Here is a 26,284-nt window from a genome sequence, read left to right on the forward strand (position 1 = left end):
TCCAAAGACTGTGGGGGAAAGGTTAGGTTAACTGGTGACTCTAAATTGACCGTAGGTGTGAATGTGAGTGTGAATGGTTGTCTGTGTCTATGTGTCAGCCCTGTGATGACCTGGCGACTTGTCCAGGGTGTACCCCGCCTTTCGCCCGTAGTCAGCTGGGATAGGCTCCAGCTTGCCTGCGACCCTGTAGAAGGATAAAGCGGCTACAGATAATGAGATGAGATGAGATGGGTGGAAGAGAAAATAATTATCATAAATTTCCCTGGCATTCAGTAGAGTTCTGCAAGCAGCTGTTTTTTCAGTACATACATATAGACATAGTGCTTATTAATGTATATAAATCTCAAGGGGAAAACATCCAAATTGTAGCATGCACATGTGTATTGGCTGTAATGTTTGCTATCTGTTGATTTAACAACACATAAAGATGCAATGGAGTAATAAACACACACTTATTACTGTTTTGTTTTGTATTACCCCTGTTCCTAATTTTCCTGAGATGTGCTGTTGGCTTGGCGTGTTAAGTGAATTACTAAAGTATCAACTGTAAAGCAGTAAGTGATAGGTATGTAACGATTCACCCAATTTACGATTTGATTGGATTCAGAGTATCAGGTTCACAATTCTATTTCCCCATGACATTTTTGAAAAATAAAATAAAATAAAATAAAATACAGGGGCGGCACGGTGGTGTAGTGGTTAGCGCTGTTGCCTCACAGCAAGAAGGTCCGGGTTCGAGCCCCGTGGCCGGCGAGGGCCTTTCTGTGTAGAGTTTGCATGTTCTCCCCGTGTCCGCGTGGGTTTCCTCCGGGTGCTCCGGTTTCCCCCACAGTCCAAAGACATGCAGGTTAGGTTAACTGGTGACTCTAAATTGACCGTAGGTGTGAATGTGAGTGTGAATGGTTGTCTGTGTCTATGTGTCAGCCCTGTGATGACCTGGCGACTTGTCCAGGGTGTACCCCGCCTTTCGCCCGTAGTCAGCTGGGATAGGCTCCAGCTTGCCTGCGACCCTGTAGAACAGGATAAAGCGGCTAGAGATAATGAGATGAGATGAAAATAAAATACAAGTTTTATTACCAAAAAAGTCCAACATTTATTTTCCTATTCTTTATTCAACTTAAATATACCTTTTATCAGTAGATGTAGCCGATAGTATTCGATGCATAGCCAGGGTCTCCTTGTGGGTTTTTGGCAGGCCGTAAACTAAATATACCTTTAACTAAATATACATTTTTTTCAATAAAAAAATAATTTTTAATTTATTTAAATGCTAATAATAATAATAATGATTTACCCATAAGGGGCGGCACGGTGGTGTAGTGGTTAGCGCTGTCGCCTCATAGCAAGAAGGTCCTGGGTTTGAGCTCCGGGGCCGGCGAGGGCCTTTCTGTGCGGAGTTTGCATGTTCTCCCCGTGTCCGCGTGGGTTTCCTCCGGGTGCTCCGGTTTCCCCCACAGTCCAAAGACATGCAGGTTAGGTTAACTGGTGACTCTAAATTGACCGTAGGTGTGAATATGAGTGTGAATGGTTGTCTGTGTCTATGTGTCAGCCCTGTGATGACCTGGCGACTTGTCCAGGGTGTACCCCGCCTTTCACCCGTAGTCAGCTGGGATAGGCTCCAGCTTGCCTGCGACCCTGTAGAACAGGATAAAGCGGCTAGAGATAATGAGATGAGATTTACCCATATTTCTAAAGGTTGGAGTAAAATATAATGGCATATTAACTAAAATATTCCTTTTATTCAAAAATGATAACGTTAATAACAAATAGGCATTTTCTTAATACACTTTTATGAACATTTCTACTACTTCTAGTTGTTCTCTTTTCTTTAGCTTTCAGCAGTCTGTGAAAAGAGAGCTTTGATTTCTTGTTAAACTAGTAGTTATTGCCCGTGAACCTGATTTCCTCTGAATGGTGCTCTTCACAGGGGCTAAATCACTCCCTGCTTCTCCTCAGTGACGTAGACTTGGCCCTAGTGGAAGTCTCCAGCGAGGAGCGCTGATTGCGAGGTCCCATACAATCGAAACTGTCAGGCGAGTCAGGGAGGGGATTCCCTGCTGAGGCTGCGTGCAGCATGTTAGCGTGAGCATGTAGTCTATAGGAAATGAATAGTGTGTTGGATTAGTACTAATCCCAAGTTTTGGAAAATTGAAAATGTTGTCTTGGGCCCCTCTGGGGTGTCACCAATCCATGTGCAAAGTATGGAGTATGTGCATCCAGTCGTGTCGATTTGCATAGGTGAACAGACAGAGAGACCGACAGCCTTCCTTTAGTAGTAGAGATAAATAGATCTATTTGTATGGTCAATCGCACAACAGCTCTTTCCCAATTTAGATGTTTTTTTTCCTGTATTTTCACAGAACTAGAGCTGTGTAACTTCCACCTCAGGTGAAGTCACATGTATTTCTGATATTGTACATTATTGCATTCTCTGCTGTCTATACAATACAATTACAGCGAAGAAAAGCTAACAGATTACATAGCCTGATAATAACCATGATTAATTTTTTATTTCATTCATTTGAATCATTATAAATTTGTATTGTGATTTAACTTTGCACAATATATCATTACATGGCTTGTAAATGAACATGACATCTTTAAAGCATAAAACAGATAAACAGGGTTTCTGGTGTGGCAGCTCCAATCTTCATTCTAAATACTTTCATTTGAAATCCTTTTGTCTCTTCTTTTTGTCTAACACTTGTTTTTCTCCTGTCCTTTGTCTTCCTTTCTCCTTTTCTTTCACAGAGGACAAGCTGTAGTTACCTCCTGTGCACCATTCTCCTCTTTGTTGCTGTGCTACTAGCTGTTACAGTAACAGGAACCATCCTTTTAATGAACCACTCCCAGGCACCTTCAGGCCCCGATGCTCCACCCCTCATCACTACCAATCAAGACGAAGGCAATGCCCTGGTGACGGTGGAGAGAGGCGATGGCTCCCGCATTAATATCTTCATCGACCCCAACTGCCCCGACTACAACAGCAACTTCCTGCGACTGGAAGGCTTACAGACGTCACTGCTGCACTCACTCACCCACCATGACACAGACCTGAAGTCCGTGAAGGGACAGGAGCGTGCGCTGCTTGTCCAGTTGGCTGAGGAGATAGCCAAGCTGTCAGCCCATGGCAGCCAGCTGAAAGCAGAGTACAGCGCGCTGAGGCAGGGCCAGAGCAGCATCAGCCAGGAGATCAGCATGCTGCAGTCTGAGCAGGCCAGGCTCGTCCAGGTGAGACACTGACTCTGTTATACTCGTGGGTTAAGAGTTGATATAATAATGGGGGAAATGGATCAGACCCACAGCTTGAGCTAACACTCCTTTTTTCATCTATATTCAATATTTTATAAGCAGTGGTAGCTCAGCAGCTAAAACTCCATGGCAGTTAAAAATTTGTTATGAATTAATATCCTATTGATAAGTTGTCATTGTTGGACATGCAGAACACTACAAAATTACCATGACAGAAAACAAATTAGCACAATATCAACCATAATTTGAAAAGACCAATCAAAATCCAACAACACAAATCCAAAGACAAGTAACACCCCAACATTATCTCATCTCATCTCATCTCATCTCATCTCATCTCATCTCATCTCATCTCATCTCATTTCATTATCTCTAGCCGCTTTATCCTGTTCTACAGGGTCGCAGGCAAGCTGGAGCCTATCCCAGCTGACTACGGGCGAAAGGCGGGGTACACCCTGGACAAGTCGCCAGGTCATCACAGGGCTGACACACAGACACAGACAACCATTCACACTCACATTCACACCTATGGTCAATTTAGAGTCACCAGTTAACCTAACCTGCATGTCTTTGGACTGTGGGGGAAACCGGAGCACCCGGAGGAAACCCACGCGGACACGGGGAGAACATGCAAACTCCGCACAGAAAGGCCCTCGTCGGCCACAGGGCTTGAACCCGGACCTTCTTGCTGTGAGGCGACAGGCGACAGCGCTAACCACTACACCACCATGCCCCCCCCCCCCCCCCCCCCCCCCCAGCATTATCACCACACAAAAACCAAATCTGAAACAACAATGGAAATTAGAAAATGTGGGAATGTTGGCAGTAGCACTGGAAAGTAAAAATACATGATATATTTGCACTGACTTGCTGCTTTTCACATGGTGAGTTTAAAATGAGACCATCAATGACGGCGTAGCTCACTCTGGCCCTGTCTAGTCCAGAAGGAACGATCTAAAGTGGGCCACCTTGCACAATAAATGTTGCAAGCTATATACACTGTATACAAGCTATATATAGAAGCTATGCACACCCTAGGAATACCGACCTATTTGCCAGAAAGAATCCAAAACGGCAAGGAATTGGTGGAGAAGAAGGGATTTTTGTTGAACTGTTCATTAAGGCTTAATTAGTCCATAACTTTATTAATAATTGTAATTAAGCAAATTTGACTAGAAGTTATATGCACCCTAGGTACCCCTACCTTCATGCCAGAAAGAATCAAAATCGGTGAAGAATTGACGAAGAAGCGATTTGTGTGTGGAAGCTGTTCGTTAGGGTTTAATTACTCCCTATCTTCATTATTAATTGTAATTATGCAAATTTGTGGAGAAGCTCTATGCACCCCAGACAGACCTACCTTCCTGCCAAAAACAATAAAAATCAGTGAAGAACTGAGACAGAAGAAGCGATTTTTATGAAATGTAGATGACGATGGATGGACGTCGGACAATGGACGGACGACGGACAAAACATGATGGCATAAGCTCATTGCCTGTCGGCCGGATGAGCTAACTAGCAGCAGCACTATTCAGTGCTCTTCTAAATGAATGGTCTATTCCCTACTTGAGGATTTTAATTTGTATTTTGTTGCATTTTGTAGATTTAACTTTGGATTTTCATCCAGCTGTTTAGGTGGCATGGTGGTGTACTGGTTAGCACTGTTGCCTCACAGCAAGAAGGTTCTGGGTTCAAGCCCAGTGGCCAATGGGGGCCTTTCTGTGTGGAGTTTGCATGTTCTCCCCGTGTCTGCGTGGGTTTCCTCCAGGTGCTCCAGTTTCCCCCACAGTCCAAAGACATGCAAGTTAGGTTAATTGGTGGCTCTAAATTGACCGTAGGTGTGAATGTGAGTGTGAATGGTTGTCTGTGTCTGTGTGTCAGCCCTGCAATGACCTGGCAACTTCTCCAGGGTGTACCCCGCCTCTCACCCATAGTCAGCTGGGATAGGTTCCAACTTGCCCGTAACCCTGCACAGAATAAGTGATGATGGATGGATGGATGGATGGATGGATGGATGGATGGATGGATCCAGATGCTTATTTTTCTCATTGTCCCTTTCCTGTTTTTGGCAAAGTTTTCTGCCAAGCAGTTTTGCTTTTGTGTTTTTGTGTGAGGTCTGGGCACTTTCCAGAGAGTCCTGTATATTTTGCTAAAAAAAAACAAAACAAAACAAAAAACATCCAAAAAACACCTCCTATTACAGAAAGAGACATTTTACCAGACATGGCAGATGGCCAAGCACTGAGATTTTCCAGCTGCCAACATATGAGATTATCTTGTTTACTCACCCATAACTGCATCAAACAAAAGTTCTTCACTTTCTTAATAACTTTTAAAAACTTAAAAACAAGATTCCCTGAGTCTTTTTTCAGTCCAGTGACTAAATCTTGCTCCAGAAATGTTCAGTGTGTCCCAGTGTCCAAAGGTTTGTCTTCTAGCCAGAAACCTGCAGAAGGGCATGCATATAAATGGGAGTGCAGAGAGACAAACTGATTCCAACCTTCAAGATTCTGAATCTTGTAGCCAGAAAAGTGTGCAAAATATATCCGGTGTTCTGTGGAATTACTTCCATGTCGTGCATAATACACAGCATTGCACATTTACAAGAAATGGAGTTGAGATTTTGAAAGTTATGTTGGCTTCTTTGTAAGCTACACTCACGCATAAGCACCTGACTTGTCCAAATGCAGTTATGAATATGTGAATCACAATCCATCCATCCAGCCATCTATTATCTATTCCGCTTAAGCTACAGTCACACTACAGCTCACAATGCTTTGTGATGGGTTATTGGTGAAAATGAGGCATTTTGGTGACGACGTATGGCGATATACAGGCGAGCTAAAAGTTGTGGTCACACAGCAGGTGAACACTTGACTGTCACCCCTTCATGTGCCCGAGTGGCCATGCTCGCTCACAGGACCCAGTCGTTATGGGAAACGCCTGATGCAGATTTGAGTGCAATCAGCATGCGCATATAAGGACGCTGTTTTCACAGAGGCTTTGTGAAGTATTATCATTGTCACTGTCATGTTTGTTTCTAGCCGTGTTTATGACTCTGGTTAAATACTCTGCTTTATGACACTGCTTTCTGTTTTGCTTTTGGTTTCGTTTGTGCTTTGTTATTGTAAATATCATGCCTGCTAATAAACACTCTTCCTGGACTTATATCCGTTTACTGCCGCATACCTGACAGAATGCTTGCAAAGCCTCTGTGAAAAACAGTGTCCTTTGATGTGTGTGCTGATTGTGCTCAAATCAGCATCAGGTGGTTTCCATAAGACTGAATACCAAGAGCACACACAACATACTCCAAAGGCTGTCCAAATGTAAATACAGTTAGTTTTTTTTTTTTCTTTTTTATCAGACATCTAATTTTTGGGTTTGTTTACCTGACATGTTTCGACGTACAACTTCCGTCTTCCTCAGAGTGTCACCGGATGTTAATTGGTGACGCATCTTTTATCAGCTGCTGTTTCTGAAGGCGTGGCCTTCCTGTCTGGTTTGACAGGTCGGTCACGCCTTATACTGTCTGTTCGTCCCCTGTAAGATGTCACTCCAGGTATGGGAGAGCATGTATGCTCCCTCATCCCAGTTGATGGTCCTCGGGCTTCGCTTACGGATCTCTATGGCCTCCCTGATCCAGCGCTGATGTTTGTTATCTTCTGTGCGGATGACTCTGGCATTCCCCCAGTCCATAATGTGGTTTTCCCTTTTACAGTGATCTGTTATAGCTGACTTATAATTTTCCTGTTGTGCCTTTTCTTTTATTGTTCGGGTTTGTCTTGTAGCTGTCTCCTTTTCGCACTCTTTCTTATGTTCATGTTTTCTTGTGTTGAAACTCCTTCCTGTCTCCCCAATATAAGTTTTATTGCATAATTTACATGGAATCTCATATATGGTGTTGCATCTGTTGTCCGGATGTATTCTGTCTTTGGGATGCACCAGGATCTGATGGAGTGTTGTGTGTGGTTTGACAGGTGTGTTAACATTGTGTTTCCTCATTACTCTTTGAATGCGTTCAGTTATTCCCCTGATGTATGGTAATGTAACTACTCCCCTGTGTTCTTGTTTGTTAGTTTGTTTTTTCTCTTTCTTCTGTGTTTTGTTGTTCTTAACCTGTTCCACCCCTTTGGATATTGCCCATTGTGGATATTGACATGCCTTCAGTGCGTGTTGTATATGTTGTTCCTCCTGTTCTTTGTCCTGTGGATCTGTAATTATTGCTGTGCGTTCATGTAATGTTCTAACTACGGATATTTTGTGCATTATGGGGTGTTCGGAAGTCCAGTTTAAATATTGGTCGGTGTGTGTGGGTTTTCTGTGTACTTTTATTTTGATGTCCCCATCTTCTGTGTGTTGTATTTTTAAATCCAAAAATGCTATTGACTGCTCCGTTTCTTCTTCATGTGTGAATTTTATATTGCCGGTATTGTCTATGGTGTTGAGATGGTCGGTGAGTTGTTGAGTGTGTCCCCTCTTTACTTTTTCCAATATGTCGTCCACATACCGTTTCCAGAGTGTTGGTCTGTATTCCGCTGGTATTGTAGTGAGTGCTTTCTGCTCCAGATCCTCCATGAAAAAGCCGCACATGATGGCTGATAGTGGGTCTCCCATGGCAAAACCTTCCTTCTGTCTGTAGATTGTATTCCTGAACTGAAAGTATGTGGATGTGGCGATGAATTGAAGGAGCTGAGTGATGTCTTGTACGGTGAGGTTTGTGCGTTTCTTGAGCGTCCTGTCTGTTTTTAATTTGTCTTGTACTATCTGTATGGTGGCTTCCGTGGGTGTTCTGGTGAAAAGAGATATGACATCATGTGAAATGAAAACTTCATCTTGCTGCATTTTGATGTTTTTTAGTTCTTCTGCCAGATGTTTTGAGTTTTTGCAGTGTTGGTCTGTGAGTCCTAGTAATGGTTTAATTATTTCGGTGAGTGCTTTTGATAAGTTGTATGTGACTGAACCAATGCTATCTACTATGGGGCGTAATGGTGTTCCTGGTTTGTGTATTTTTGGTGTACCGTAAATCCTGGGGATGACATTGGCTGTGGGTACTAAATGATTGTAATCCTGCTTATCTATTTTATTTTCATCGAGTAGTGGTTTTAGTAGTGCTTTAAGTTTCTTTTTCTTGTCTTCTGTTGGGTCTTTTTTTAATATTTCAAATGCGTTGTCGCTGAGTAATTCATTCATTTTTCGTTCATATTCATCAGTGTCCATAATAACTGTTGTTCTGCCTTTATCTGCTGGGAGGATTGTGATGTCTTTATTTTTAGCTAATGTTCTCATGGCTTTGGCTTCCTGTTTTGTGATGTTACTGGGTGGTGGTTTGGCCGTTTTCAAAATACCAGCTATTGCGTTTCTTAGTGCTGCTTTTTGTCCGTGGTCCTGTATCTTCTCACATGCTAATTCAGTTGCCAGAATGAATTCGTCGTGTGGTATGTTGTTCGGTGTGACAGCGTAGTTGAGTCCTTTTGCTAGTATACTGCGTTCTGCTTGTGAGAGTTTGTACCTTGATATGTTATGAATCCATTTGTCGTTGATGTGCGCGTGCTCCGGTTCTGCCTTCTTTTTCTGTGCGATGAGTTTGTCCAGTTTTCGTATTTGTCGGGTTTTTGTCTCTGTGAATTCCTGTTCGTGTATGTCTGCCAAGTGTCCGTGTATTGCCATTTCCATTTCCTTGTTTTGGGGAAACCGGCGTTTGAAAGTTTCCGTCTCTCTGTGTAGTTCGCTGTTGATATTATTTAGTTTATCCGTTGTGCACCGTATCCGTTCTTTTACCAGAGTCATCTGCACTTTCCTGATCACCTTTTCCGCGTTTCTGGTTGGAATCGGGTTCTTGATGTTCAGGCTGGCCGGTACGACTTTCTCATCCCGGCAGCGCAGATTGAATCTCAGGTGATTCCTGTAGCGTGCCCGTTTCCGTGTCAATCGCTCTAGGCGGCGAAACTCCTTGATGCTTTCGTCTCCGTAACTAATTCTTAATCTTTCGATTACGTTCATTATGTCTTATATTAAATATAGTTAGTTTTTTTTTTCTTTTTTATCAGACATCTAATTTTTGGGTTTGTTTCACGCCTTCAGAAACAGCAGCTGATAAAAGATGCGTCACCAATTAACATCCGGTGACACTCTGAGGAAGACGGAAGTTGTACGTCGAAACATGTCAGGTAAACAAACCCAAAAATTAGATGTCTGATAAAAAAGAAAAAAAAAAAAAACTAACTATATTTAATATAAGACATAATGAACGTAATCGAAAGAAATGTAAATACACTTTTCAAATCTCGGGGAAGGTTTGGCAATGCTGAGCCGCTGTGTTGATGAGGCTCTCACAAGCATCAGGGACATGGATTCGAGACAAATACATCTCAAGAGGCTCGACGAAGGTTCCCTGAGCTTCTGGAAATATTTCCAAACCCATTTTTGCTGCTTAGTTTGCCAATGAAAACATCGGCACCAAATTTCAATGCATGCATTGAAATCTTTCGCGACATTTTTGGCCCTTCACAAGGTGGAGATACAACAAAAAACAACTTGTGAAGCTCGGAGAACATTCACTGTGCATCACACGATTGGTGGTGATGCTAACAATTTTTCATCAAGTATTCGCAAACCCATCACGAGCTGTAGCGTGACCAGGCCCTTATCCATCAAGGTCACGGGGGAAGTTGGTGCCAATCCCAGCTGATTTCAGGAAAGAGGTGGGGTAGATCCTGGGCAGGTCTCAAATCTATCACAGGGCTTGAATCACAATCTATTGAAAATATTCAGTCATGGACGACTTGGAGACTGAACTTCAGCAGAGCCACAAGTATTTTCTCCGGTTCTTACACACAAGGTTGAAAGGTTTGAATTATTGTGTGTTAAAGCAATGATGAGTTCCATAGTCCTTCAGGAATGTAGACTGACCTGAAGGCAGCTCTGTCCGGAGATGCTCTTTCAAACCTAGTGATTTTAGTGGGTAGAGTGATGATTGAGACAAGCACCTGTGTAACCTATAATAGTGTTGTTTCAGTGCTGACCAGCAGACTGAGAGACAGATAGGTCCAGCATCATTCAGCATTTTATGAATTCAGACAGCAAACTCGGATCGTATTTTCATTACATTTTCTCAGCCAGGCGATAAACACAAGTCTCTATCAGTGGGGATGAACCATCTCCCGTATATCCCTGTGGTGTGTCTGGTTATAATTTGTCATATTCAATTTAGCAAGTTTTGAAATGGGCTTTGAAATCTTTCCTTGAAGGACACCTGGACTGTCAGGTCTTTTTCTTTAGTAGATTCTTAAATGGTGTTATTTTTTCCTATTGGACTCAAAGAAGCACATAATCACATGCTGCTAATTTTTTAACTTTAATCAAAGTTTTCCTTTTACCTCCTGAGGAGAACCTGAGGCTGGTTTCTGTTTTGTGCATAATAGCCAGACCCTCTGGGTAGAAGTTGTTGAATAGGACAGAGGAGATGGAGATATGGTGGATGCAGAAACATCATCATAAGTGGAGAAAGAGAAAGATGGTAATATATAGGAAGTTCACTAAGAACTTAAGAGATTTCGTTGTTTCAAGTCCATTTATTCATTTGGAAGATGCTTTTATCAAAAGCGACATACAGTTAAGCTGATATGTTGATGGTTAAGAGACTTCTTCAGCCCCTTAACGTGAAATCAGAGCATTTCCCTGGTATTATGCGTCTTTGCCCTTTTGTAAGTTGAGTGCTCATATCATCTAGAATGAGAGAAATTGCTGATGTGCTGAGTGCGCTTGCCATCTGGTTGTCTGTAAAGCCAAAAAAAGGCGTCTTTTGTGGATCTCTGGCAATGTCTCTATTTGGCGACCATCTTGGCAACACTCCTTGCTCAGTCTTTTCATACACGACCAAGCTCTTACCATGCCCACTTGAATGGGGAGAGACTTATACACTAGGAACTGATCAACAGGATGGGATTTCAAACATGGATTTTTAAACACTGGCTGTTAAAAATGTTTGAGAAATTGTGTGGTATTTGGCTTTTTTTTTTTGAAGGCCAGGAATTTTCATTTTGGAGCATTCAAAGTCAAAGTCCTTCCCGTGCCAGAACCTGGTCTTCCCAGGCAGTCTCCCATCTCAGTACTAACCAGGCCCTTAAAGGTAGACTGCCTTTCAGATTTTTCAAGTTTAGGTTATAAAAAGAATTTTCCCTGACACTCAATTATTTTTGTTCAGTGGACCAAAAGCTACTGAATTCGAATCACAGATTTCCAATTTTATTAGTGTTTTTTTTTAAATAGAACAATTAATGAATTTCAGGCCACATGGCCCTAAATTCTCCACTATTTTTTCCTGCTTCGCCATGACCCAATTCAAGATATTACGTCATGCATCACGTGGTGGGCTTTCCCCGTTCGCACAAGACATTCTGGGATACAAATTTGAAACAGGGGAGAAAAATGGAGGACGTGAGTGTGCGAATGAAACGTGAAAGATCGACTACAGTAATGGAAAGCGAGAAGAAAAGACGTTATGTTGCGAAGGAAAGGAAACACAGGACCAAACTAATAAATATCGGCGGTCAGCGAGCACCTCAATGTGATCAGCTGTTCGTTTAGCGACAGAATGATAAAACTGTCAGTGCACGGTCAAAGGTAAACCTGTAGATGGCAGTAATGCAACACTGTGGATGCCAGCTGCCGTAAAAGCCAAAAGAAAATGAAGAAGCACCTGCACATGTGCACACGGACGTCCTCTGTCTGCTTGACTGTGCAAAACGAGCAATTTCATGCATATTATTTGCCAGGGAATCCCCTCAAATTAAATAACTGATCAGCTACAGAATGGACTGGTTTTTTTTTAGATATTACAGAAATAAACAAATATCACAATGACCAAATTTCAGAGGGAACTAAATTTCACCGATTTTATGAAATCAAAAGGCCGTCTAGCTTTAAGGTGCATTGGTCAGCGCCAATCTCTGCTTCTACAGCCCTCGGTCTCTTGCCTATACAGCTAGGGTTGTAGTGGGGGCTAGTCCTCTAGTAACCACGAGAGTTTGACTCCCCACTCGCATCTGTATTCCAGCGTACCTCGGCAGTAGGTACCATTTTTAGCTCATGCAGTCACAGGCCAGGCCGGATGAGCTTATGCGATCACGTGTTGTCCAGTCGTCATCCGTTGTCGTCATCCATCCACAATTTACAAAAATCACGACTCCTCCTACAGGATTGATCAGGTTTTGATCAAACTCACATACAATGTTCCCCAGGTGGGTGTGCATAAAAGTTGTCAAGATGGTGGTGCCACCTGTCATATTTACGATTTTATGGGTGTCTTGGCCGGTATGAGCTACAGCCCCATTGAGGCTATTTTTATGATGATCTTTGGTATGACCCGACCGCGAGATGGTTTTTGGTATAACCTCGATCTCCCGGTCAAGAGGCGGACACACTAACCACTAGGCCAGCTCGCGGTATTTTGGAGCATTACTAGGGTTTATCAACAAGGCGATTGCTTTTTTTTTTTTTTAACTGAGAGACAACACTCAGATGACACAGCCTCATTTCCTATATTTCAAGTCGTGGCCAGTTTCTGGTTCTATGCCGTATTGTCTGTGGCAGTCTTCTGACTTAGCACAATCTCTGGATCATTAAAGATACCCACAGACTCTGGCCTCATTTAACATTTCTCTTTCCCCCTGGAAACATAATGCAGAGGAAGTGCAGAAAGCCCCATTACATCCACTAACTCTAATAACACTGCTCCACTTTCGCTATGTGTCATATATGAAACTTAAGAAAAGCCATAGTGTGGAGTGATTCACACATTTTAACTTAACGTTAGTGGAAAAGTTTCACCTAACCTTCAGAAGAAAAATACCCTGATGGAGTAATGTCCCATTAAAAAAATATACGAGTTCATTTTAAGATCACCTACTTCTTTTATGTTTCCCTACTTGCAAACATGTATTATTATTTCTGTGCGATGTTATATCTTGGATTTATTAATTGCAATTATTATGACTAAAGATTTTAATTAAAAAAAAAAACTCTCTCACACATGGGATGTTGTTTTCCATAAAATAATATTACACTGTTTCGTCTCTGATGATGTATTTTCCATCCATTGTAATGTAGGTCAGGTTAGTGTATCTCTAATAATAAGTATGAACATGGCCCATCTGAAAGTGTGGACTGGTGTCACACTGAAGTAAATATTTTTAGTTTATATTTTTGTCACATTAAATATTTTATTCGGTAGCTGATAAATGATTTTAAATGATCTGCCTTAATATAGTTAATAATAGTCTTAATAATAGTCTTTATTGATCCCTTTGGGAGGGTTCCCTCAGGGAAATTAAGTTTTATCTAATCTAATCTAATCTAATCTAATCTAATCTAATCTAATCTAATCTAATCTAATCTAATCTAATCTAATCTATAGTTGTTGATATTTCCCTGTGAAAATACAATGGGCGAAAATTCAGTAAATGTCCGTTGTAGATAATTTCTCAGCATGCACTGGAGAATGAATAAGCATCAGAAGTTACTATTAATAGAAGATGAGAGAAAAATACAAATATACACAGAACTATATGCTTGTCAAGTCTGACATCAATAGCTATTTCCATGGCCTTCAATATTGCCAACATAGAGACTTTGTTGCTAGATTTAGGGATTATTTAGAGCCCATTAGCAACTTTAATTAGTAAAAAAGCCTAGTGACAAACCTAGCTACTTTTTTAGCACGCATGAGTGACTGTCTTGAACTTGAGATGGCTCTCCAGCTCACATCACAGCCATTGTTATACGAGTTTAGAAGGCCTGTTTGCTCGACTCACAGTGGAACGCCTGCCTTGTGCTTTGTGACAAATCAGCGATAACCATGCAGGGTTTCCCCTAGAAAAACTGGAAAGAGCAGTGGCCCCCCTGAGCACAGCGAGGTGCAAAGAGCATACCGTCATAGGTGGCGTGTAAGCTAGGGAAGTCCAAAAGAGATTGCAGTTTATTTCACATCAAACAAAGTGAATGGTGATGCAACATGGCACAAGCAGAGGCGGACAAAGTACCCAAAAGATCCCACTGGTCAAATGTTACTCCGATACAAGTGAAAGTTGTCCAGTCAAATGTTTACTTAAGTTAAAGTACTGAAATACTTGCTTTTAAAAATACTTAAGTATTAAAAGTACATTTTCTGTCAATGCATTGTTGTATTATTGCCACAACACTTATAATACCTAATGCCTCTGAAACAACCTACTGGATTTACAAAATAAACACATGCTGTGCCATCATGGTGGTTTAACGTTAAGCTAGTTATGGCCCTTTTCCACTACCCTTTTTCAGCTCACTTCAGCTCGCTTCAGCTCACTTCAGCCCGACACGGCTCGCGTTTCGACTACCAAAAACCAGCACGACTCAGCTCGTTTCAGCCCTGCTTAGCCCCTAAAACTCGCACCGTTTTGGAGTGGGGCTGAAGCGAGCCAAGCCGTGCCGAGTGAGGCTGGGGGCGTGAGCAGACACTCCCCTGTGCACTGATTGGTGAGGAGGAGTGTCCTCACATGCCCACACACGCTCCGCGAGCGCGCTGGGATCTGTAAACACCGCAAACCCGGAAGAAGAATAATTACGAATTACGAGAATTTCTGAAGCCTTATGCGCCTCGCCTCATCTATACGCTCTTGCCAGTATCTGTCCGCGTTGTCGGTGACAACAAGCCACAGCACCAAGACCAGCAACACTAACGACTCCATGTCCTCCATGTTTATTGTTTACTATTCGGGTCGTGAGACTACCGCTTAAAAGATCACTGATGTCACTGTTTGCGCTGCTTAACGACATCACGTGACGTCCACCCACTTTCGCTAACTCCACCCAATGTGTCCACCCACTTCCAGCCAGCACGGTTCAGCGCGGTTGTAGTCGAAATGCAACTCCAACAGCCCCGCTCAGCCCGACTCAGCACGGCACGGCTCAGCCCGACTCAGCCGCGTTTGTAGTGGAAAAGCGGCATTAGTCAGTGAAGTTCCACCTGACATGCTAGCAAACTCTTTTCAAACTCAAAATCATATTGGGTAGCTAACGTTACTAGACAAGAAAGATTTCTACATTCTGTTTAATTGGCAAGATTATGCGAAAACATTTCTGAAAGGGGCGGCACAGTGGTGTAGTGGTTAGCACTGTTGCCTCACAGCAAGAAGGTCCTGGGTTCGAGCCCCGTGGCCGGCGAGGGCCTTTCTGTGCGGAGTTTGCATGTTCTCCCCATGTCCGCATGGGTTTCCTCCGGGTGCTCCGGTTTCCCCCACAGTCCAAAGACATGCAGGTTAGGTTAACTCGTGACTCTAAATTGACCGTAGGTGTGAATGTGAGTGTGAATGGTTGTCTATGTGTCAGCCCTGTGATGACCTGGCGACTTGTCCAGGGTGTACCCCGCCTTTCACCCGTAGTCAGCTGGGATAGGCTCCAGCTTGCCTGTGACCCTGTAGAACAGGATAAAGCAGCTCGAGATAATGAGATGAGATGAGATTTCTGAAAGGACTTCAGATAAGTTAACGTTATTCATGTTAGTGTAACTCTGTTTTTACATGCTAACTAATAATGTCCATGTTAACTAGCTATGTGTTAACGTTAGCTGAGGACAAGGCTGCAGTGACTTGGTAGGCAAATCCATAGAAAGTCATTTGACTAATCAGACTGCATAGCTATTGAAATGTTATCGTTAGCTCTAAAAGCACAGACAACTTAATTGCAAGCTTTCTCTTGGAATAAAACGTTTATATACCTCAATATGCTTCCGCAGGTTGGACGGTAAGTTTTTGTAGGTCGTGATGTGGTTCATTTTAGGCAAACAAAGCAAACATTTAAAATGAAATGAATCTTTAATCCTTTCAGAAAACTGAAACATGGGTTCTAGGTAAAGCCATGGGTGCGTGCATTCGCCAGAAGAACCGCCTCTTTCCATTCTGCCATCAACTGATCGTGTTCAAATAATGCTACTGGGAAATCATTGAACTTGATTTTATACAGTCTATAGATGTGACCTGACCCTAGTGATTACTGATAGACTGTCTCAGTGTCAACTACAAAAAAACCCCAAACAATCACGTTTTAGAAAAGAAAAGAAAAAAAAAACCATCCACTTTCAAAGCTGCTTCACAGTAACGAGTAACGAGGACCTTGATAGAAATGTAGTGGAGTGAAAAGTACGATATTTGTCTTTCAAATGTAGTGAAGTTAAAGTCATAAGTTTCCCAAAAAAATAATACTCAAGTAAAGTACAGATACTCAGGTAAATGTACTTCATTACTGTCCACCTCTGGGCACAAGATGTTCAAAATACATTAATCACAGTTCATTAAATTTTGGCCATAGTGCGGATGACTAAATACTCTCACTGTCAGACTCAAGCTGGTCAGTGAACTGGTCATCGCGGTCTCTCAGTTATGGTTTGCCACTGTTGCTGAGTTGTTTTCCGCAGTTTTCTTTGTGAAAAACTCTGTAATTACGCTGCAACCCGTCTGCGCTTTGCTCACTCGTACCCAGCTTGAAGGCTCCACCATTTTTGCACAAGATACCTCCATCCATCCATCCATCCATCCATCCATCCATTATCTGTAGCCGCTTATCCTGTCCTACAGGGTCGCAGGCAAGCTGGAGCCTATCCCAACTGACTATGGGTGAGACACAGGGTACACCCTGGACAAGTCACCAGGTCATCACAGGGCTGACATATAGACACAGACAACCATTCACACTCACATTCACACCTACGGTCAATTTAGAGCCACCAATTAACCTAACCTGCATGCCTTTGGACTGTGGGGGAAACCGGAGCACCCAGAGGAAACCCACGCGAACACGGGGAGAACATGCAAACTCCGCACAGAAAGGCCCTCGCCGGCCACTGGGCTCGAACCCAGGACGTTCTTGCTGTGAGGTGACAGTGCTAACCACTACACCACTGTGCCGCCCCACACAAGATGCCTATGAATATTAATTGTGCATTGCTCATCCAATCAATACGGGATACCACATACACTCAACCAATCAGCATGGATTACCCTTCTCTGACATCAGCTGTGAACTTGGGTCAAGTTCAAGGCCATAGGCTTACATGGACTGTATTGATTACCTGCTCAAAGGCTACAAAACACATGCATGTTGATTCTAGCTTTATACTGTAGGTCTAAATTGTAAGCGTCACAGCAGCGGTTTATTGGGTAATGGCATGTAACAAAACGTATCGGTCAATAAATTAAGCATAGCGGGGCCCCTACGCTATGATGCTTTAGGGGAAACCCTGCCATGGTCCTGCTCCATGACCAGTCACTGATAATGTTGCCCCCTCCCCCAGCTAATCACTGATCACCAATTACTGACTGTTTCTCCCACCCTCGCACTTCTTTGTTCTTCGTTTTCAACTTTCTTTCATTGTATAATACTAAAAACGAGTACACATTTTCGTTCATTGTGATTGCATACTTTTTTGGACATTTTCAAACAGGAGTTCAAATGTTTTGTGATTGATATATTTGAAATCCATTTTAAATTGTGGTGTATGACTAAACATAATAAACCATTACAAACCATTAGAAATCAGCACGTTTTCTTTAATTGTTTCGCGTTTTTTAAATTTATCTTTGCATCAGAATGCAATAACCGCAAACTAATTTTCTGTTTGAGAGGCAAATGTATTAACCTAATTCATCGCCGCCATTTTGAATGAGATCTAGGTCTGTTTCCAGAGGAAAGTAGATTGTCTGAGAGTGACCAATCATACCTGTCAGAATATGGGTCTTACTCCTGGCTCCAATGTCACAAGCTTGACTTGTGAACAAAGTGGTACAGTACTTCTTTGAGTGAGGGAAAGGAAATGTGCATTTCTCAGTGGTCTAGGAAAAATCACACACACACACACACACACACACACACACACACACACACACACACACAAATTAATAATGTCATCTCATCTCGTTATCTCTAGCCGCTTTATCCTGTTCTACAGGGTCGCAGGCAAGCTGGAGCCTATCCCAGCTGACTACGGGTGAAAGGCGGGGTACACCCTGGACAAGTCGCCAGGTCATCACAGGGCTGACACATAGACACAGACAACCATTCACACTCACATTCACACCTACGGTCAATTTAGAGTCACCAGTTAACCTAACCTGCATGTCTTTGGACTGTGAGGGAAACCGGAGCACCCGGAGGAAACCCACGTGGACACAGGGAGAACATGCAAACGCCGCACAGAAAGGCCCTCGCCGGCCACAGGGCTCGAACCCGGACCTTCTTGCTGTGAGGCGACAGCACTAACCACTACACCACTGTGCCGCCCCCAAATTAATATTAATAATAATAATAATAATAATAATAATAATAATGTAAAAAAAGAATACAAAACCCATAAAACAGATTTCACCAGATGGATGCGGAAATGCTTTTATTCACTTTTGAATCTTGCATAAAGATTAAATGTTGTGAAGAAGATGTTGGGTAAAGGGTTGGGTTTAACAAACGCAGTGGTAAAAACAGCCAGTCTGCCTAAAGATGACTAAAACATTGCTAGTTAAGTGGGACTTCCTCACACAGTGAATATCAGGCTTTGGTCAAGTTGTTGGATAGCAACGTGCTGTAGTGAAATAAAAAACAACAACAAAAAAAGCCCTGCATAATCAATTCAAATCAGCTGTCAGAATGTCTCAATTGCTCCCGCATCAAAGTTGTAAATATCCATACATACATACATCCATTATCTGTAGCCGCTTATCCTGTTCTACAGGGTCGCAGGCAAGCTGGAGCCTATCCCAGCTGACTATGGGCGTGAGGCGGGGTACAGGCCAGGTTATCGCAGGGCTGACACACAGAGACAAACAACCATTCACACTCACATTCACACCCACGGTCAATTTAGAGCCACCGATTAGCCTAACCTGCATGTCTTTGGACTGTGGGGGAAACCAGAGCACCCGGAGGAAACCCACGCGGACACGGGGAGAACATGCAAACTCCACACAGAAAGGCCCTCGCCGGCTGCTGGTCTCGAACCCAGGACCTTCTTGCTGTGAGGCGACAGTGCTAACCACTACACCACCAAGTTGTAAATATATTATATTTAATTTCTATCATTCTTTACTTTCTTTTATAATTTCATGATAATTATTCTCTTCTAATTCCAATTTGGCCTCATTTTCTATCAAATTTGCTTCAGAAAAGGTCCTGGGTTCGAGCCCCGGGGCTGGCGAGGGCCTTTCTGTGTGGAGTTTGCATGTTCTCCCTGTGTCCGCGTGGGTTTCCTCCGGGTGCTCCGGTTTCCCCCACAGTCCAAAGACATGCAGGTTAGGTTAACTGGTGACTCTAAATTGACCGTAGGTGTGAATGAGAGTGTGAATGGTTGTCTGTGTCTATGTGTCAGCCCTGTGATGACCTGGCGACTTGTCCAGGGTGTACCCCGCCTTTCGCCAATAGTCAGCTGGGATAGGCTCCAGCTTGCCTGCGACCCTGTAGAAGGATAAAGCGGCTAGAGATAATGAGATGAGATGAGATGAGATTTGCTTCAGAAATGAAAGGGTTACTGTCCTGAAAACATTAGAGTTATCTAATGAAATTATTTTTTGTTTGTCTCTAAGCTGAGAAGAGTTTAGAGCCGGCTCACTCATTGGTTAAGACTTCATTGCTGGGACAGAAAGCCATGGTGGTATATGTTTATGTAGGAAGTGACAGATGAATTAACCAATCAGATTTTGATTTATAGTCGGAGGCACCAAAAATTTATCACCCTCAGCATTCTTGAAGGCCAACGCGAGCTGAACCATGACTCGGCGCTGTCAGCACAGCAGTGAAGTCACCTTCCAGCTGGTGTAGCGTTCATCAGTAGTGTTAGTGAATGCTAATAAAACGGTTAAGCCAGTGCTATCAAGAGCAAGTAGCACAGGCTAACGACTGAGAAACTAAGATTTCTGTCTCCAGACTCATCTTCCACACACAGTCACTACAGTATTTTTCACTCAGACTTAAGTACTCATTTCCCTGTGTAATTTACTTAGTTACTTTTAAAATCAACATCGACAACTAGACACAGTGGAACTAGCTGGCAGCCTGCCGTTAATCCCTTACAAAAACCTTTGCCCTGTTGCTTTTTTGGTGTCTGGCCAAGTTTTGGGTCCCAGCTCTAATAGTAACGGTTCACCACTGGTTGTCGGTAGCCAAAAGCTATTGCTTGACTTATGATAGTGATATCAGAACTGCACATAGTTCTCTGATAGTCCACTTCGACTAAATCTTTATGAGAAGCCATTTTGGGCTCTTATAATTTGAAATGAATATGAAATTAAAGAAAATAGTGTAAACATTTTTCTTGTAGTTTCAGGCAATCTTGGCATTGTTCGATATGTGTTAAAAGCTCAGCTTTAGCAGAGTGCATGCTTGAGTCAATAAGGTCGCTAAAGGAGTATTTAACATATTCTATAGTTAATTATCAGAGCAGCTTGTGAAATCGAGTGCTGTGTGTAATTGCCTGGTGAGTCAGACCCTTTCAGTCCTGTATAGTGAAGACAACACGTCCTTGCCCTTTCCCTTGAAGGAGTGAAAAGAAAGAAACATTTATTTTCATGTCAGACACACGCTGAAATTAATCCACGCTGAGACTTTGCTTGGGCACGGTGGTGTAGTAGTTAGTGCTGTCGCCTCACAGCAAGAAGGTCCGGGTTCGAGCCCCGTGGCCGGCGAGGGCCTTTCTGTGCGGAGTTTGCATGTTCTCCCCGTGTCCGCGTGGGTTTCCTCCGGGTGCTCCGGTTTCCCCCACAGTCCAAAGACATGCAGGTTAGGTTAACTGGTGACTCTAAATTGACCGTAGGTGTGAATGTGAGTGTGAATGGTTGTCTGTGTCTATGTGCCAGCCCTGTGATGACCTGGCGACTTGTCCAGGGTGTACCCCGCCTTTCGCCCGTAGTCAGCTGGGATAGGCTCCAGCTTGCCTGTGACCCTGTAGAACAGGATAAAGCGGCTAGAGATAATGAGATGAGATGAGATGAGATGAGATGAGATGAGACTTTGCCTGATCTCCTAGCAAACCTGCAGCTCTTGCTTGACTAAAATTAGTGGCATATAGTCACAAATAAAAAAAATAAAAATAAAGTTTGTCTCAACTTTCTTGCTGTGACGCCAATTGCTATTGAACTGTAATGTTAATTCTGGAGGCAAAATAGCAGAATTTGTGCTCTGACAATGCCAGTACAGGCTACATTGGCCTCAGGCAGTCTCGCTGATCAACTCGAGGAACATTCTGACAACACTGAGACTAATTCTGAAGATTGAGTGCAAGCCCAGACACGGCACTAAACCAACTCAACTATTTTCAATTTCCTCCATCCCGACTTACATAAACTGCTTATATATTTAGACCATGTGGAACCTGGCAGGGATTTTCAGAGACACTAGAAAACTCAGATTTTATAACGGCATGCATCAGAGAACGAATAACGTATCGAATGTCTTCAAGCCCTCATTTATCATAGCCCTAAGGGGTTTAATACAATAAAGCTGAACTGTACAAAGCCTCAACATTGTGGGCTGTGACAAACAGCTCTTAGAAACCAGTTTATAATAGCAGTGATGTGATGATGCAATGGTTGGTCAAGAAGGAGGGTTTTTTTTTTTTAAATATTCAGGGGGAAATGTGTCTAATTGTTTTGTGTGTGTGAAAATGTGTTTAATTGCCATGGTGAAGTAAAAGTTCACACTAACATACCTGCTCATTTTGCATGTTAGAAGAGTGGAAAACATTATTTTCTGCCTGTGCAGAACAAGAAGAATAGAAATCAGAGCACAAAAGGACATCCGGAATGACAATTGGCATGTTGACAATCTCCTGTTAAAAATAGTGCTTCTTTTAAAAAAAAAAGACTAAAACCTAACATACTGTATAAATCTCTCTCTCTCTTTGCTTATGATTGCTTGGTACTGGATTGCTGGATTGTTATTTTCTATTCAATTTCCTCTGAAGCTGTTGTGTTCATTAATCTTTCTTCTCCAGCAAGTAAAATCTGTTTTTTGTTGTTGTTGTTGTTTAAGTGGGACTTTTGTTCCACACTCAGATGCCCACTGTGTTAGGAAGCAAGAAAAAAGCAGCACTGAATGTGTCTATGATTAATGAATGCAACTCAGCCACCAATTTTAAACAACGTTCACGAAATATCAGTGACCATCATTGAACGTTTACAGAGTCCAATTATAGGGCAGACAGCAAAGCAAGCTTTATCTGCCCACAGCGGGCTAGCACAGGACCGAGACTTTAATGACAATGAAATCAGTTTTTAACATATCATTTAAACATTCAGACCATTAAGTACTCATAATAGATGCCCCAGGATGAGCAGGTTATACATTTTAATTCGATGATCTGTTACTGAAAATCCTCTATTCATTATGGAAAACAACCACAGGATTCCCACTGAAATCCACAGGTTATAAGTGGGATTTGATCCCTCACCGTCAGGGCCTTCTAGTCCTTCAGAGAAGGCCCAAACATATCAGCATTTCAAATGTTATATTTAATTTCTTTCATTCTTTCATAATTTAATCATAATTTCTAAATTGGCCTCATTTTTTTTAATCAAATTTGCTTCAGAAATGAAAGGGTTTCTGTCCTGAAAACATTAAAATCGAGTTATCCATGAGATTTTTTTGTTTGTTGTTTCTAGGCTGAGAAGAGTTTAGAGCCGGCTCACTCATTGGTTAGGACTTCATTGCCGGGACAGAAGGCCATGGCAGTGTATATTTATGTAGGAAGTGACAGATGAATTAACCAATCAGATTTTGATTTATAGTGAGCGGGACCAAAAATTTATCACCCGAGGCCTTCTCAAAGGTCAACGCAAGCTTAACCATGAGTAAGAAGTCACCTTCCAGCTGGTGTAGCGTTCATCAATAGTGTTAGTGAATGCTAATAAAGTGGTCAAGCCAGTGCTCTTGAGAGCAAGTAGCACAGGCTAACGACCGAGAAACTAAGATTTCTGTCTCCAGACTCTTCTTCCACACTGCACACTCACTACAGTATTTTTCATTCAGACTTACAGTGGTGCTTGAAAGTTTGTGAACCCTTTAGAATTTTCTATATTTCTGCATAAATATGACCTAAAACATCATCAGATTTTCACACAAGTCCTAAAAGTAGATAAAGAGAACCCAGTTAAACAAATGAGACAAAAATATTATACTTGGTCATTTATTTATTGATGAAAATGATCCAATATTACATATCTGTGAGTGGCAAAAGTATGTGAACCTCTAGGATTAGCAGTTAATTTGAAGGTGAAATTAGACTCAGGTGTTTTCAATCAATGGGATGACAATCAGGTGTGAGTGGGCACCCTGTTTTATTTAAAGAACAGGGATCTATCAAAGTCTGATCTTCACAACACATGTTTGTGGAAGTGTATCATGGCACGAACAAAGGAGATTTCTGAGGACCCCAGAAAAAGCGTTGTTGATGCTCATCAGGCTGGAAAAGGTTACAAAACCATCTCTAAAGAGTTTGGACTCCACCAATCTACAGTTAGACAGATTGTGTACAAATGGAGGAAATTCAAGACCATTGTTACCCTCCCAGGAGTGGTTGACCAACAAAGATCACTCAGAGAGCAAGGCATGTAATAGTTGGCGAGGTCACAAAGGACCCCAGGGTAACTTCTAAGCAACTGAAGGCCTCTCTCACATTGGCTAATGTTAATGTTCATGAGTCCACCATCAGGAGAACACTGAACAACAATGGTGTGCATGGCAGGGTTGGAAATGAGAAAGCCACTGCTCTCTAAAAAGAACATTGCTGCTCATCTGCCGTTTGCTAAAGATCATGTAGACAAGCCAGAAGGCTATTGGAAAAATGTTTTGTGGACGGATGAGAACAAAATAGAACTTTTTGGTTTAAATGAGAAGCGTTATGTTTGGGGAAAGGAAAACACTGCATTCCAGCATAAGAACCTTATCCCATCTGGGAAACATGGTGGTGGTATCATCATGGTTTGGGCCTGTTTTGCTGCATCTGGGCCAGGACAGCTTGCCATCATTGATGGAACAATGAATTCTGAATTATACCAGCGAATTCTAAAGGAAAATGGTCAGGACATCTGTCCATGAACTGAATCTCAAGAGAAGGTGGGTCATGCAGCAAGACAACGACCCTAAGCACACAAGTCGTTCTACCAAAGAATGGTTAAAGAAGAATAAAGTTCATGTTTTGGAATGGCCAATTCAAAGTCCTGACCTTAATCCAATCGAAATGTTGTGGAAGGACCTGAAGTGAGCAGTTCATGTGAGGAAACCCACCAACATCCCAGAGTTGAAGCTGTTCTGTACGGAGGAATGGGCTAAAATTCCTCCAAGCCGGTGTGCAGGACTGATCAACAGTTACCAGAAACATTTATTTGCAGTTATTGCTGCACAAGGGGATCACACCAGATACTGAAAGCAAAGGTTCACATACTTTTGCCACTCACAGATATGTAATATTGGATCATTTTCTTCAATAAATAAATGACCAAGTATAATATTTTTGTCTCATTTGTTTAACTGGGTTCTCTTTATCTACTTTTAGGACTTGTGTGAAAATCTGATGATGTTTTAGGTCATATTTATGCAGAAATATAGAAAATTCTAAAGGGTTCACAAACTTTCAAGCACCACTGCAAGTATCCATTTCCCAATGTAATTTACTTAGTTACTTTTAAAATCAACATCAACAGCTACACACAGTGAAGCGACCTGGCAGCCTGCCGCTAATCCCTTGCAAAATCCTTTGGCCTGTTGCTTTTTTGGGTGTGTCTGGCTAAGTTTTGGCTGAGCTTAAGTCCCAGCTCTAATAGTAACAGTTCGCCACTGGTATGTTCTTAGGAAATCATGGGGTATATACAGTATATAGGAGCCCATGAAGATGCATGTTACTCCCACTTAGACTGCCAGGGAAAAGCCCAGAATGTTTGTGGGACCCAAAGGATACCATCAAACCATGAAAAGTCCCATCCATCCATCCATCCATCCATCCATCCATTAACTGTAGCTGCTTATCCTGTGCAGGGTCGCAGGCAAGTTGGAGCTTATCCCAGCTGACGATGGGTGAGAGGCAGGGTACACCCTGGACAAGTTGCCAGGTCATCACAGGGCTGACACATCAACACAGACAACCATTCACACTCACACCTACGGTCAATTTGGAGCCACCAATTAGGCTAACCTGCATGCCTTTGGGGGAAACCGGAGCACCCGGAGGAAACCTACACAGACACGGGGAGAACATGCAAACTCCACACAGGCCGCTGGGCTTGAACCCAGGACCTTCTTGCTGTGAGGTGACAGTGCTAACCACTACATCACCATCTCACCCCATGAAAAGTCCCATTATCACTAAATATTCATTCACTCATCTTCAGTAACCACTTATCCTTATCGGTTTCAGGGTGTTTCTGGAGCCTATCCCGGGAACACTGGGTGGGAGAATTCACAGAAGTCTACTGTTGCACAGCTAAACCTGATTCTAACCTGAAACCTCACCCTCCTGAAACCTGAACCCTTAAAAAGCCATTTGAAGAAGTGAGGTCCAGACAAAATGTCCTCACTTCCCAAAAATGTCCTAACTTTAGTAAAAACAAAACAAAACAGTATTCCGATCCTCAATATGTGGCAAGTACACACACACACACACACACACACATTATATATATATATATATATATATATATATATATGTATCACACAAACCACAAAACTGAATTGTGAAATAGCAACACCACCACCACTAATAATCTCATCTCATCTCATCTCATTATCTCTAGCCGCTTTATCCTGTTCTACAGGGTCGCAGGCAAGCTGGAGCCTATCCCAGCTGACTACGGGCGAAAGGCGGGGTACACCCTGGACAAGTCGCCAGGTCATCGCAGGGCTGACAACCACTAATAATAATAATATTAATAATAACAACATGTACTATAAAGTCCTAGTAAAATCCCATGAATAAAATTTGCTAATACATAAAGGGTTTCCAACTGAATAGCCATTAGAGATT

The 26,284-nt window shown here is 42.4% G+C and overlaps 1 protein-coding gene across 1 annotated transcript in view; it reads left to right on the plus strand.

Moving 5' to 3' along the window:
- The window catches only part of LOC132893556 (fibrinogen C domain-containing protein 1-like), a 193,467-nt gene that overhangs the window by 19,316 nt on the left and 147,867 nt on the right, over positions 1-26,284 (plus strand). The window contains exon 3 of the mRNA XM_060932748.1: positions 2,752-3,231. Within this exon, the coding sequence (XP_060788731.1) occupies positions 2,752-3,231 (480 nt within the window). The remainder of the gene's footprint in view (positions 1-2,751; positions 3,232-26,284) is intronic.

The sequence above is a fragment of the Neoarius graeffei genome, chromosome 10 (assembly GCF_027579695.1).
Source record: "Neoarius graeffei isolate fNeoGra1 chromosome 10, fNeoGra1.pri, whole genome shotgun sequence".
Lineage (NCBI taxonomy): Eukaryota > Metazoa > Chordata > Actinopteri > Siluriformes > Ariidae > Neoarius > Neoarius graeffei.